At 36.8% G+C, this 14977-nt stretch overlaps 1 protein-coding gene across 1 annotated transcript; it reads left to right on the forward strand.

The window, feature by feature from the left end:
* The first annotated feature begins 3044 nt into the window (after positions 1-3044).
* LOC104912036 (pleckstrin homology domain-containing family A member 5) lies at positions 3045-14701 on the forward strand. Its single transcript, XM_010714780.3, has 6 exons — positions 3045-3097; positions 4277-4744; positions 8767-9235; positions 10693-10776; positions 13365-13484; positions 14162-14701. Exons 1-6 carry the CDS (start codon positions 3045-3047, stop codon positions 14252-14254), a joined length of 1287 nt encoding a protein of 428 aa, XP_010713082.1. The 3' UTR covers positions 14255-14701.
* Positions 14702-14977: the final 276 nt, after the last annotated feature.

Here is a 14977-nt window from a genome sequence, read left to right on the forward strand (position 1 = left end):
TTAAGGGACATCCTTACTTACGGTACTCTTATGGTACCATCCCAATTAGTCTAAGGTTTAAATTAACTAAGAGAGCTGGTATTTATATTCTTTTAATTTTTTTTTTATTTTTTATTTTTTTTTTTTTTGTAGCACGAGAGTTCCTTAGAGAGAAAAAAAGATAAAACAGATATTTGAAACATTAAGTTGTGTGGATTATTTTTGTCAGATTTTCCATCAAATATTCTTACTTTCCAAATATAATGAACCATATAATACAGAAATGAGATGCTGAGGTGAGAAAAATAGAATAATTCCTTTTAGACCTGATCAACCGCTTGAAGTAGAAGAGCTCCCTTCTGATGTATAATTACAGGAAAGGACAAATAGTAATTAGTCCTATTGACTTAACTATAATTACTCCTTTCTGAAAGTTTTTGTTTTTATTTTACCTACATAGTAAATTCAAATTTTATAACATACTGAGGAACTTAGGAAAACCATAACAAGAAATACTGTAATGAGCAAGGAACTGCCTAACCTTATCATTTCAAATATGATCTCAAATAACCTGTCTGGATTAGCAAAACACTGTACTCATTCTTTGTCATATCACTGCAGACCGCAGTCAAGTTGTGTCTGTAGTACTGATTGCTTGCTTGTGTTTGTGCCTGTTAATATCCATCCACATATCCACTAGCCCATTCTATCCTAAATGCTTATTTCTCTACACTCCATTATTTGAGCATGATTTTCCTGCACGCTCACTGTTAACTGTGTGTGCTAGAGCCATTGTATCTTCCTCTTGAGCACTGCAGCGTATACTAAGAGAAGATTTTTCTCTTCTCCTGTAGTTACTCTCCCTGAACAGCATAAGCTAAGCTGGCAAAAAACCACTTGCTAGCATAACAACATCCACAGCGGGGGCTTACTGACAGTGATTGGTTTGAAAAACATGACTCTTTCTTTTCAAATGCCTCTAGCTGGCTTTGGGCCATCCTCATGTTTGTCTGATAATTGACTACATAACCCCCTCATCTGTTTTAGAGTTTTGTATTTGTTTATAATATTTGCTTATAAACGCTGAAAATAGTATTTTTCCTCATAGAACCATTCCCTACATATTACTTGTTTTGTGGTAGAAATCAATAAATTGTATATAGTATGAAACTGTATTTGATATGTATTTGATGCTCGTTCTCTTTTGCCTTCTTCCTCTTCCATCCTCAAAACATATCTCACAAGCCTTGTTGAAAACCTTTGAGAGCCACATACAAACATGGAGACAAATAAATATGGATTTCTACTTCTTACATTTGCATAAATATGGATTTCCATTTCTTACATTTGCATACTAGTTTCTGATGTTTCTTTCTCGGTTGCAACAACTGCTATTGAAAGAGGTTTCTTGCTCACGCTATGTTGTCTGATCTGATGCACAGAGTTAAAGGCAAGCCCCAAAGTCTATTTTTATCAATTTGAATGTCACACCATGAGAAGGATCATCAGAAAGAATGTCAAATAGAAATACTTATCTCTGCTGCGTATAACCATAGCAACAAGTGATAAGAAAAAACTGTTATGTGATTTTTACTTTTTTTTCCAATTAGCATCTCCAGTATGATAATGTGAATAGAATACTATGCTAAGGCTTGGTTTTTTTGTCCACCTGATGAATATCCTTAGAGATGCCACTCTGTTTGTAGCACAGTTTTTCCATCTGTAAAAGGGCAACTGCCTCCTTACTGCAAAGCACCCTGAGGGAGACTGATGTAACATGTAAGAGGATACCTGGTGGCATTATGATAGTACTAAAGCATGCTACACACAATATAGCCTGTGTTTAGGACTAGTTCAAAAGGAGTACTTTACTTGCAAACTCTTGAGCTGGCTGAAAGATGAAATTTTAATGCCATTTTTGACTTGACTATTGTGGGAAATAACATTTTTAATTCTTGGGAAATTCCTTTAGCTTGTGGTAAAACATTAGGTCATAGAGTTTCGAGGTGAAGGGAGGAGGTGATCCATTTCTTCGTGTAACCTAAAGGAGGAACCCTTTAGGGTCAGAAGTGTTGGGTCTTGGAATACTCTAAAGTCTTGGGGAAAAAAAAAACACAAACTAACCCTCACTTTTAAAGTAAGATGAGCATAGTATTTCTTTGCTGATAACTGGAAATTATAAAAAATGTGCTGTAGATGTAGCAGTTCTAACACGCGTTCTCCCCTTCTACGTAGAAACTGGTTGTACATTAAGATTTCTTTTCTCTACAGTCTATCACTGGCAGAAATTTTAGATTTACTTTCTGCTATCAGAAAGCATCAGATGCATCTAACATTTGTATTTAATAGTGATGTACGAGAAAAAACTATGTTTAAAAGTAATGATGATGTAAGCAGCTGAAGATATGCATTTTGGATTTATTCATACAAATATTTTCATTTGCGATAAATTTGATGTTTCTGCACTTTAATGTCAGCAGCTCAGGTGTAATTGTGGGAAGAAAGAAAAAGGACTATTTAGAGTTCCCTTCATAATTTTTATTACTTTAATAGTGAAAGACATTGGGATCATCACATCTGTGTCAGAAAAAGGTGGGGAAATACCATGCCTCTTACGCACTCATGAACTATCATAGTATGAAATACACACAAAATACATGTGTATTTCACACAAACTTGAATACAAGGTGCAGCAGACATTTATGTCCTGCTGTTGTTTGAAGTGGTGTACTTACAAGTTCTTGATCCCCTTCACATCACTGAGTATTCATAGCAAGCAAGACTCAGTGTGGCTCTGGGCAGCCTGGTCTAGTGGCTGGTGACCCTGCCCACAGCAAGGGGGTTGAAACTAGATGATATTTTTTTTTAAGCTTTCCAACTCAAGCCATTCTGTGATGATTCTATCATAGTCTGATAATGGAGGGTGCTTATAAAGTTAAACACTCAAGCTTTATTAATTGTGGATAATGTTTTATAAGGACATTACAGTCTTCCATCCTTTATATATTTACTGGAGTTGAAGCCAACAAATAGTTGGCTTCTTGGGAATTCATGGCTTAAACAACATGCCAAGGAAGTGCAGACTTGTTATACATTTTGGCCTCATATTCAAGTCTGGGTAAGCAAAAATGCTTACCGTTATGAGTGTAGTTACTTAGAAGCAGATCACTTTTTATACTGGTCTTGTGCTCTTGGACATTTGTATACGTGATGGTCTTTCTACACACGGATCAGGTGCTTGAACAGGACACAAATGAAAAGATGAATAATGTTTTCTCCCCAAAAGGATGCAGAAAGATTGGAAAGATTAGCTCAACATCATAAAATGAAATGTTATTCTTTGAATGTTTGGTTTTATAAAGAGATATAATCTTAAAACAAATACTTCCTTCCATTCCCAAAAATGTTGACCAAAATGTTTCAACTTTTTTTGTTCTTTTTTTTTCTAGTACATCACACTAAAAAATGTCCCAGGGACAAAAAAGATACAGCTTCTTGACATTCTGAAATTTTAAAAGGAAAATGGTTAACTGAACCATATACATTCTTTTCTTGTATAAGTACTCCAAAGCAGTAAAAATATCATTATTTTTGTGGTACAGTTTCCTTAGTCAGCAGCTATCTTCCCTTCTAAACTTAGGGAAGCCACAGTTATTTCCCATAAAATGTATGATGTCTAAGAGATAGCATACCAGAGAAACCTAATTCATGCCAGGGACCATGAGTAGTTGTTTTCTTAAATGGATCTTGTTATATGTTAAATCCAGCAGTATAGTGAACTATAAGCTATTCAGCAGTGTAGTCTGCTACCATTTTTAAAGCTAGCTTTAAAAATAGTGTGAATTTCAGGCTGTTGATTTCTGGAAGCCTTGGCTTTTGGAAAACTACTGATTACTTTCACTGTTTAAATGTCCAGCCCTCTGGGAACCAAACATCTGCTTTTTCAGTGTCTGGCTTTTTGCTCTTGTTTAATGCACATTTTATCAGGGGGCTTAATATGAAGCTATCTTTTAAAAAAAATTACCCTAAACTTACAAATGTTTTCAAAATAGGAAGGAGAAGCATCAAGGGTGAGGGGGGAAAAAGAGAGAGAGAGAAAGAAAGAGAAAGAAGCTGTCATTGATAATTGAGAAAATACATCCTGGATTTTTTTCTCAAATATATTAATTTAAAATATCTGGACAGTGATCATTGAAATTACCCTGATAAACAGGAAATAGATTCACTGTTTTTTTCTTATTATTATTAAAAATGAATGGTTTCTTGATGTTACAGCTTTTTGTATATTCCTTTCTAGAGTTGAGAAGTTCACCACTGAAAATACACCACCTCGAGAGGCCAATAATATTTCAAACCATCGGGTGCTAATTAAGCCAGAGGCACAAAATAACCAGAAAAACAGAGAAGTGAACAAAAATGAAGAGAAGAAGGCTTTGGAAGCTGAAAAATACGGATTCCAGAAAGTTGGGCAAGATAAACCATTAACAAAAATTAACAGTGTGAAGCTAAATCCTTTGGGATCAGAATACAGGACACTACCCATAACCACAGTTCAGGCTGGACACTTCAGACCAGTTCATTTAAATGGAGCTGAGAATAAAGCTGTTGGTGTTGTCCTGGCAGATACTGGAGATGGAGGTCAGCACAATGCAGTTCAGTCACATATGGAGTCCGAACGAGTTATGCAGAGAACTAATTCAATGCTGCAGTTGGAACAATGGATTAAAATACAGAGAGGAAAAGGGCAAGAGGAGGAAGCAAGAGGGTAAGTGCTATGTAATTTTTTTTGTTTTAACTAGACTTTCTACCAAATAGTACTTAGTCTTGTATCCGGGCTACTTGCTTGATTTTTCCATCCACATTATTTAAACATTCTTATAGAGAACAATATTACGTATTATGCATTGTTCTCTACAAGAAATGCCTGGATGCCTACTCAGACCAGATTTAAGTTCACCTTTTATTAACATTGAATGATTATTAATAAGCTATTAATAAATGGTCAGAAAACCCTTTGGGGTGTGAGTGTGAGTAGCAGAGAGAATGACATCAATCATAAAAATTAATTTTCCTTCTTAAAATCTGTTCATGTAAGAGCCCTGTCCTTTGTGTTTTTTATGTTCAAATTCTTCTGACGATATTTATCTAAAATGCTTCAAAAATATTCCAGTCAGTTTTTAAACTTAAACAAACTACAATAAAGAGAGAGCGAGAGAAGCTTTGCCTAACAGTAAGTCAGAGTAATTTAACTAACTTGATGCTTAAAGCTTCTTTTTCTTGTGAAATTAAATATCTCCCAGTTCTAATATTGAGCTCTGGTGCATATTCTTGAAGCTTTGAAATTGCATGTGAATGATTGACAATATTGAATCTTGTGCTGATAGCATTTTCTCTTTCTGGCACTGCTTCCAGGCTGCCCTACAGACAAGCAGCTCTAGCAGTAAAATATTTGAAAAATATTTGAAAAATAATAATGAATATTACATAAGATTAGAAATAATGGGGTGATATTAAGGGAGATGTTTTGAAGAGCTAGGAACTTCACATATAGATAGATAGCAGAGCTTATGAGAAAACCAAATTCAGAAGATCTGTTTTCTTAAAATGTGGAATTGTAGTTGGAGACTTCTTAAGTTTTTGCAAAACAGCAAAAATCTGCACTAGTTTGTCTTACACATGCCAAAACTGGTTAAAAATTTCCCCACTGCCTTTACTTTTTCATTAAATATAATTAGGACTAGTTAATGTGTTTTTTCATGAACTACTCATTGTAAGTAGTTTGCTCAAGTTTGAATCTGCACTACAGAGAGTGAGTTGCACAACCTGACATTTATTTTATTGTGTATGCTTGCATAATGAGAACTGAAAAAATTCCTTGTTGCAATTAGATTTTTTAAATTGCACTGTAAAACTTGCATCCAAACGGTAGAAATTTGAAGAGCTGTGCCCTTTTTTTGATTGTGAGCAAGCATGAAACCCTAAAACTGATTTACTGTAGTGGGAAGTACCACTAAGAATATTCTCTAATTAACTGTATTTTGTTCTTGACAATAGAGGCACTTGTTGAGGCTTTAAGAGGGGCACTGATGACACAAGCGGGCTTTGAATTGCAACTCTGCAGAAAGCTAACAAGTTTTAACAAGTCAACTCCTTGAAAGGGTAGATAATAGCAGGACAGGAGGAAATGGTTTTAAGTTGAAGGAGGGAAGATTTAGGTTGGATGTCAGGAGGAAGATCTTTACTATGAGAGTGGTGAGGTGCTGGAGCAGGCTGTCCAGAGAGGTTATGGATGCCCTGTTCCTGGAGATGTTCAGGGCCAGGTTGGATGGGGCCCTGGGCAGCCTGGTCCAGTATTAAATATAGAGCTTGGCAGCCCTGCCTGCAGCATGGGGGCTGGAGCTAATGATCCTTGAAGTCCCTTCCAACCCAAGCCATTCTGTTTTCTGTGAAGCAGAAAAAAAATAGACATTGTGCTGTCCCTTTTGCTACTGCGTGGAAGCAGTCTTGAGTAACCACCAGAATTTCTAATGTGTAGTGATGTCTCTAAAATGTGTGGGGTTTTTTGGTTTGTTTGCCTATTCGTTCAGATTGCCAGATTCTGGCTGGAGACAGAGTCTAAGTAGAACTGAAGTTCATGGCTGAGAGTATAGAGAAGCTCCAGTTTATGTTAAAGTTTGGGACGAGGGTCTGGTTAGGCTGTGGTAAGACCTTTCTTAAATGTTTAAAACACAGAGGAAGGGTCGCCTGGTACCAAGTGTGTTGCTGAGATGCTGCTAGCCCAGGGTGGGACCTCTGTCTCCCCACCGTGCCTTAAGCACTAAGTGGCTGCTGCTCAGCACCAGCTGTTCATTGTTGCTTTGTCACCCTTTGCTTGGTTCCCACATAAAGGTCGAATATTCTAGACCAGTTGGTATTTTCATTCCTTAGGATGGAGGAATGTTTTGAGGTTTTGATCAGAAGGTATTGATAAGTGTGAATACTGAGCCTCCAAAACTGCAGCAGCAGTCTCTTTCCCACATGGCCCAGCTCACACACCAGAGCAAGTACTGCTGCCCAGCATCTCTGAGGGTGTTCTTAATGAGCCTGTGAACTCGTATGGAAAACTTTTCTTCTGATGGGAACACTAGTAGGAAGCTATTTATGACAGCAGGAGTTTGCAGCTTTGCAGGCTGTGTGACTGCTTAATTGCCTGTGGCAGTCCTTTTGCATGCAAAGCAATTCCAGGCTGAAGCACTGTCCAGAGTTGTTTTTTGGGTTTGACTGGAAGGGCATTTATATTGTAAGTATCAACAGGACGATGGTGAATCAATTTTAGTTATGGTTTGCCTATAAATGATGGATGCATTATCTTCCTAAATGTTCTAGAATATAAGTAGCTGTATGCAGACTTCAGATTTCTGTCTTTTCATATTAAGATCTTCATGCAGCTCTTGTTCACACTGAGATATTTAAAGGAGCCAACAGGATTATAGCATCCATTCAATTAATAAAATAGACTGGGAGCTTTACTGAAAGAGGTTTATCTAACTACTGGCTGCTTTCATGACAATATGAGACTTCACCATACTCATTTGTGAATAACTAAAACAATATTCTGAAAGTTAGAAGAGAAACCCAAAAATGTCTCAGTTGTTTTTCTAATATAGAGATGGAGAAAAGCCCTTGCCATCAATTATATATTATATAAAGAAATGTAGAGTCACGTAGGCAGATTTTGCAGCAAAAGAACAAGATTAAGAGCCATTTTCTGAGAGAATAAAAAGCTATCCAATCTATAAAATGGGGATAGTACTTTCTTAACTCTTAGAAAGATTCAAAATCTGCCACAGACTTTGTATTGTAAACCTATTTACCACAGTTTTCATCTCCAAAATGATACAAGCGATTATAAATATTCAACTATATTCAGTGAAAAGTGTTCGGTTTTGTTTTTGTTTTTTTTTACCATCATCAATTTCCTTAATAATTATTTCATAAGGATCTAATACTCACAGTGCTTCACCGTTTACTATAATCATTTATTTAATGTGTTTATGGCACCAAAGCTGCTCAGAGCTGACTTGAGGCTCTGGTGCCTTCAGGTTCCAGGGTTTCTGTTTGAGTTGGGCTTGCTGAGGCGTAGCTGGAAGCTGCTGCCCTCTGATGGCTGCATCGTGTTCAGCTTGAGATAGATTTTGTCTCTGGGCCAGCATCACTCACAGATGTGATCAGAAGCAAATGACTTTAAGTGATGCACATCAGAATTTTAGATAAGGGCTGAATGAACCAACGTTTATGACCTCAGTTTTGTCCTCTGTCAATAACTGCTATTTTTCCTTAAGCTGCTGTTACAAATTCATGTTGTTTTTTCATTACTCCTTAATTCTTTCTCAGAGATGCAACAGGAGACTTTTTCACTTTTGAAAAAGCATTTAAGAAGAACTCACGTTTGGAACAGTATAGAAATTCTAAGCTTAAAAAACCTGGTCCTGTCTAGCATGTAGACCAGATTTGATCTACAGTCAACATTACTAGATGGTTAAACTGGTGAAAAGATGAAATTGGGATTAAATTGTCAGGCAGTTAATCTGAGATAAGATCCAGTTTCAGCTGCTACGGTGCTGAAAAATCTTGATATCATCTGAAATATCATCTTGATATTTTGCATTTTTTTTAAATGATGGTGCTCAAAAATGATAAGAGCTGGCAGGATAAACCTAATCAGTATTGAATAACTTTTTATTGCCATGATTTTAATATAAACTAATATAATATACTAATCTACTAACTAACATATTTGTGTTTCAGTATAATCTCATATCAGACTCTACCGAGAAACATGCCAAGCCATCGACCTCAAGCTTTACCCCGGTACCCAGAAGGCTACAGAACACTGCCCCGAAACAGCAAAGCAAGGCCAGAGAGCCTCTGCAGCATGACGCCATCAGCTTACGACAGAGCCATAGGACCCATGACAGCTGAAGAAAAACGAAGGTCGATGCGTGATGACACGATGTGGCAGCTCTACGAGTGGCAGCAACGTCAGTTTTACAATAAGCAAACAACCCTTACTAGGCACAGTACTTTAAGTAGCCCGAAAACGATGATGAATATTTCTGATCAGACAATGCATTCAATTCCCACCTCGCCTTCTCATGGTTCAATAGCGGGTTTCCAAGGGTATTCCCCGCAGCGGACCTACAGATCAGAAGTGTCTTCACCAGTGCAAAGAGGAGATGTAACTATTGATCGGAGACACAGAGCACATCATACTAAGGTACAATACATGCTCTTACAGTTAAAAACCTTATTTGTGGGGTTTTTTTTAGAAAGTATGCCACTACTGTTGTCTTGCACTCTCCTATATTTTATTGAAATGGGGATTAAATTGCACTGCTTGATTTAAAAAAGCATTTAAAATCTAAAGGTTGTAAAAGATATTGTAATATGTTGCAGAAAAACATGTGGTCCTAATATTGCTGTTCATGAGATTACATTTCTCTAAAATAGAATAGTTTGCTGTATGTGTAGAAAATATTCTCCCTTCTAGCTTTTCTAGCTGGAATTCCAAGAGAACTGAAAGTCCTGCATTTCTTTCTACGTATTACTGTCTGTTTTTCAACCACAATTTTGGCTGCCTTGGGTTCCAATAGAAAACTGAGGGTAGACGTTTCTTTGGATGCTTAGAGTTATTAGGGTGATCACTAAAGAGAACTGGAGTCTGCACAAAACCTTTGCGTGTGACTAACATAAAGTTAAACATCATCATCAGTGAAAGAGAGGCTAAAAATTGTAAACCCAAGTGCCAAGGAAATATGTAAAATTAGTTTCCTAGAGTTGACTGTGTAAAATACTCCTGAAGCCTTTTGCTAAATCATTAGCTCAGATGTCCTTATCATTTAGGTCCCTATCAACAAAGAAGTATTTTTGTTTTGGCAAAAAGTTTCAATTGCACTGAAAACCTAATAATTCTTCTCCCAAATCTGAGAAGTATTACTAAGATCAGTGCTGCAGAGCATGTGCTTATATGACATTTTAGCCGTGTTTTGCTTTCAGGTATTTTTCCATCTGTAATACTTTGTGCTACTAATTAGTTTCATGTTCAGTGTCTTCTATACAAGACTCCCGTTTCCCTTCAGTTTTTCATGCCATTCAGTTTGCACTTAGAATCATAGAATGGCCTGGGTTGAAAAGGACCATAATGATCATCTAGTTTCAACCCTCCTGCTATGTACTGGCTCTCCAACTGCTAGACCAGGCTGCCCAGAGCCACATCCAGCCTACTTTAGTTACACAGCTAACCATCCCTATGAACTTAAAAAACACAAACCTGTTTTTTAAGAGGTAGATGGTTAGGAGACTGGCTGTATAAAATCAATAGAATAGACCTGAGCCTTAAACCATCTCATCTATATAAAGATCTTAGAGATTTTGAACAACTTTCAATGATAGGTGAAAACTAAAATTATTCTTTACATAATATCAGTATGGCAACAACTATAAGAAAGAACTATTAATGATATGAACAATGAAATCTGGGATATTTCTGAAATTTAGAGGTAGCCTACTCAAGTGTCAAAAATGGTAGTCAGGAGAGAACATGACTGGCCAAAGCTTCCCAAAAATACAGCAAATTTGTCGTGGGAATGAAGTTGGCTTGACTTTTTTTAGCACGTAATAGCTGTTGAGATTTTAGGGAACTATGGATCACGCTGCAATTTTGTTTTTGTACAGCATGTCTATATGCCTGACAGAAGGTCAATGCCAGCAGTTCTAAGTTTACAGCCTGTTTCTCCTCAGAGCCTCCAAGGCAAAACAGTGAGTTGTATTTTTTGTTTGGTACATCTTATTTATTTATTTATAAGAATAATACTTTAAGTATAAAGAGGCAATGCTGAAGTCTTTGTCTGTTCAAAGCTTGCATTAAATATAACCTTTATTTTAATTAGTAGGAATTTTTTAAAGCTACTAAAAAGGTGGTTAAATTGAATTATGAGAATATTCTGTACTCAGTGAGTCCAGATTTTCTTTCCAAAAGAAGGATTTTTTTTTTAATTGTCTGTGATACATCTCTTCCCAGAGATTTCTGTTTCACAGAATATTTCTTCCTCCAATATTTACTAAGAAAATCCTAGAAATAAAATATTCCTTTTTTGAACATCTTAAGGATACTATAACTGCTTTTGGAATAATGATGTCCTTTCTGACATCTCCTATTTTTCTGTAATGGAGTTGAAACTCCACTGTAGGTATTTCATCAAAATGCTGTTGGTGAATACAATCCAGCTCCCTAACTGAAACATGACCCTTGACTAAGATTGTCCTAAATTCATTAGATTGATTTGACAGTTTTGATCTCTTTTCTGTAATCTTTCTGAGGTGTTTACGAATTAAGAGTACAGACTGAATGAAACTGAGGGCAGCAGTTCCCCATTTAATCCTCCCACTGCCTAGACTGCTGTTTCTTGCACTTCCCAGCATGAATCCGTGGCATCTTCAACAACATAGGGGATGGCCTTTGGCAGCTGATGCCTTATCTCCACGCCTTCTTTCTCGCAGACATTTCTTTGGTTTCCTGGCGCCATGAGCTCTCCTGGGCTTGCTGGAGCTGGGCTGATGAGCAGGGTAGGGGGCAAGGAGGTCCAAGCTTCTGCCTGTACAAACCAGAAGTGCTGCCCACAGCACATGCATAACAGAGGTCAGAATTAGGAAATCTGCAGTAGCTCTTTAAACAAATGCTTGAGTTTTGTTTGTTGCGAGAGTGCTAAGAGTTATATCAAAAGCACAGCACTGGCATCAATGACAAAATTGTTTGCAATGCTTTGAAAGTCTAGCACTCCTCTAGAAAAAGGAAATGTTTGCGAACGTATTTAAATACTGTCAGTAAGTTTATTGTTAATGCACTAAAACTGAGCTTTTGCAAGCCATATCAAGAAAAGGTTTGATCTGAAAATAAATTGATTTGTTATTCCTTTTCTTCAAAGATGCTACTTCCCATTCTGTTGTTTCTAAAAATAAAATTTCTTGTGCTTTTCAAAGATGACAATTTTCAAAGAGCTGAAAGCATTGTTGCATATTCTTGGGGAGAATGCGAAAGCATCTTGTATAGCAGCCTAGATTCTTATGCTTAGTTTCTGAAATCAAACATCTTAAATCCAGATATTAAAAAAGTAATAGAAGGATAAGATTGACCACTGCCCACCTTGACTTTGGTACTGGTTTTCCTTCAAAACAAATGGTTTTGACAGCAGAAGCAATGTGGAAATACCTTGCTCCCCCTTGTGGGTACTGCGGTACAGGCTCATAACAGTGCCGTGCTTATCCTCAGATATTTTTCTTCCACATTCTAAGAAACCTGTATTTGGTTTTCAGTAACTTAACACTTCAATCTTTGGAGCCTAGTTCTGTACTTCCTTGCTTTGGGGAAATTCTGAGACTGGGGAAGAGAGCAAGCAGGTTTCTGGGGTTGTGTTTTGGATTTTTTTTAAGCTCCTGGAACATGTAAGTAAATCAAAATGTTGGATGGATATCTAACTTCTTATAAGACTTAGTTCTGGAGAAGTGTAAGAAACAGAAGCAAACAGGAACATAACATCTACTTGTGATGTCAAGAGTGTTTTATTTTCTTTGAAGTGTTGCTAATAGCAGTGGTTCTCAGCAATGGCTCAGGTGGCTTTTTCCAAATTGACCTACACCATTCTGTGTAGAATTACCTGAAAAGTACCCATTTGAGTGTGACTCTATTCATGCAACCTTTTAAATACTGTCCTTTATTCCTTCCTGAGGCTGTATTTTACATCTCAGTTATAAAAGTCAGTGCCTCAGACCTGTGGAAGGAAGGAAGGAAAACTATTTTTGTCCTACATGTGCAGTTTAATTTTGTCAAAAATGTTTGCTCCTGACATGGTTCAGCTGTCTTATTGGGATTGTTTTGTTTGTTTTTACTTTTAATCTTGACAGAAATTTGAAGAATTAAAGTTTTTTGGGGCACTTTTTATTCTTCTACCAAGCTCAAATGGTTGTCCATACAGATAATAATATCCTAAGGGTTGGAATTATATCCCCCTTCACTGAAGTCAATATCATCAATTTGATATGCATGCCAAAAAGTTTGAGGGCCACACGGACTTTCTTCTACAAAATCCCCACTTTTTTTGTCCTGCACTCAGAAAGCTGCAATTTTTATGGGATATGCAGTATCAGTTGCTACTCAAGTAGTTAAAACTTAACCCTTTTGTAATATACTTGAAAACGGTCAATTTGGGAAAAATGGTATATCTTTTGTTGTATCTCTATAAAAAGTTATTTTGAGAAAGATATAAGAAGCCTTATTTTAATTAAGTGTTGTTTAGGATACCAATTAACCTTTTTTCTACTCTTTGGCTTCTCACACTGCACTCCCTCAGCCAGAGGAGCTCACGCTGCTGCTAATAAAGCTGAGACGGCAGCAAGCTGAACTGAGTAGTATCCGGGAACACACACTAGCACAGCTCATGCAACTAAAACTTGAGGCCAACAGCCCAAAGGTCAGCTATAAAGCAATGTGTGTCATGTACCATTCTCACTAACTTTTAGTTATTCATTAATCAGTTTGCATTTTACCCACAGTACAAGATTCTCTGTCTGCTGAGGGTGTAGAATAGAATGTGACTGTGTATATGATGTTCTGTTATTAACCCTTTGAGGTCTTAGCTGATAACTTTTTGATATTAGCTGAATTTAAATGATGTAGGAATATTTTAAATTATATTGTTGTTTACTTTAAAGTTGCAGGCTTTTAACCAATTGTTATAAGCAAAAATAGCAGTAAAAGATCATGAGATTAATCTATTGTTTATATTGCATCATATCAAATATGATCTTACTGCAATCTGTCAAAAGTATTAGGACATTTAAAACATATTTACCAAAGGGTTTGTAGTTGCTTGTTTAATCAAATATAGTAGATGTTTCATGTGAGCATTCTGTATTTTATGTGTGGAACCAAAATGTAATGTAGTATTTCGTAGGCCAGTTCATGACAAAATTTCATCACTTCTGTTTAGAGATCAAAACCTGTTAACATGTCACAAAAAGGGAGGCAAAGTAACATTATATTTCTGTGTTAAAAAGTTCACTGTCTAGTTTACATCTTTAAAAATTCTTTTCATGCATTCTGCACCCTTCTGTCCCTTTCCTTTTTCCCTCTAACTGCTGCCTCTAGAGTGAGATTCTTTCGCATCACCTTCAAAGGAATGCCATATATTTGGACCATCAGGTGGGATTTGCAGTTTTCTTGTGTGCTTACTTTTTTTAACACCTTTTGTCTGCTCCTGTCAAGCTGGAAATACTTGGGAAGTAGATTTTTTCAGTGATTTTCATAAAGTTGGATACTTAATACATGACCATTTTAAGTGGCACAAATTAGCTTAGTTTATTACAGACTTGACAGAGAATGAAAAAAGTAAACTGAAATTCTACTGAATACAGCAGACATTTTCCAGTTGTTTTTTCTATTCTTCATATCCTTCCTTTTATAACACTGACTGTAGCATTTTACCACCATTCACTAAGGTGAAACCCTATTTCCAAGCTCATATGATACACGTACAGTTTATAAAATTAGTATTCTGATTATTTTACTTTCCAAATTAAGAAGAATTAGATGTTTCTGCAAGACATAAAATGAAAGGGAGATCAAATATAGAATCAGAGAATCAGAGAATGGCCTACGGTGAAAAGGACCACAAAGATCATCCAGTTTCAACCCCCTGCTATGTGCAGGGTCACCAGCAGACCAGGCTGCCCAGAGCCACATCCAGCCTGGCCTTGAATGCCTCCAGGGATGGGGCATCCACAGCTTCCTTGGGCAACCTGTTCCACTGCATCACCACCCCCTGTGTGAAAACCTTCCTCCTAATATCCAACCTAAACCTCCCTGTCTCAGTTTAAAACAATTCCCCCGTGTCACATGTAAGAAGGTTTTAATCATAGCTTAGCAAATAACTTTTTTCCTTTTACTCGGTTGCTTCTTAAAGAT

The sequence above is a fragment of the Meleagris gallopavo genome, chromosome 1 (assembly GCF_000146605.3).
Source record: "Meleagris gallopavo isolate NT-WF06-2002-E0010 breed Aviagen turkey brand Nicholas breeding stock chromosome 1, Turkey_5.1, whole genome shotgun sequence".
Classification (NCBI taxonomy): Eukaryota; Metazoa; Chordata; class Aves; order Galliformes; family Phasianidae; genus Meleagris; species Meleagris gallopavo.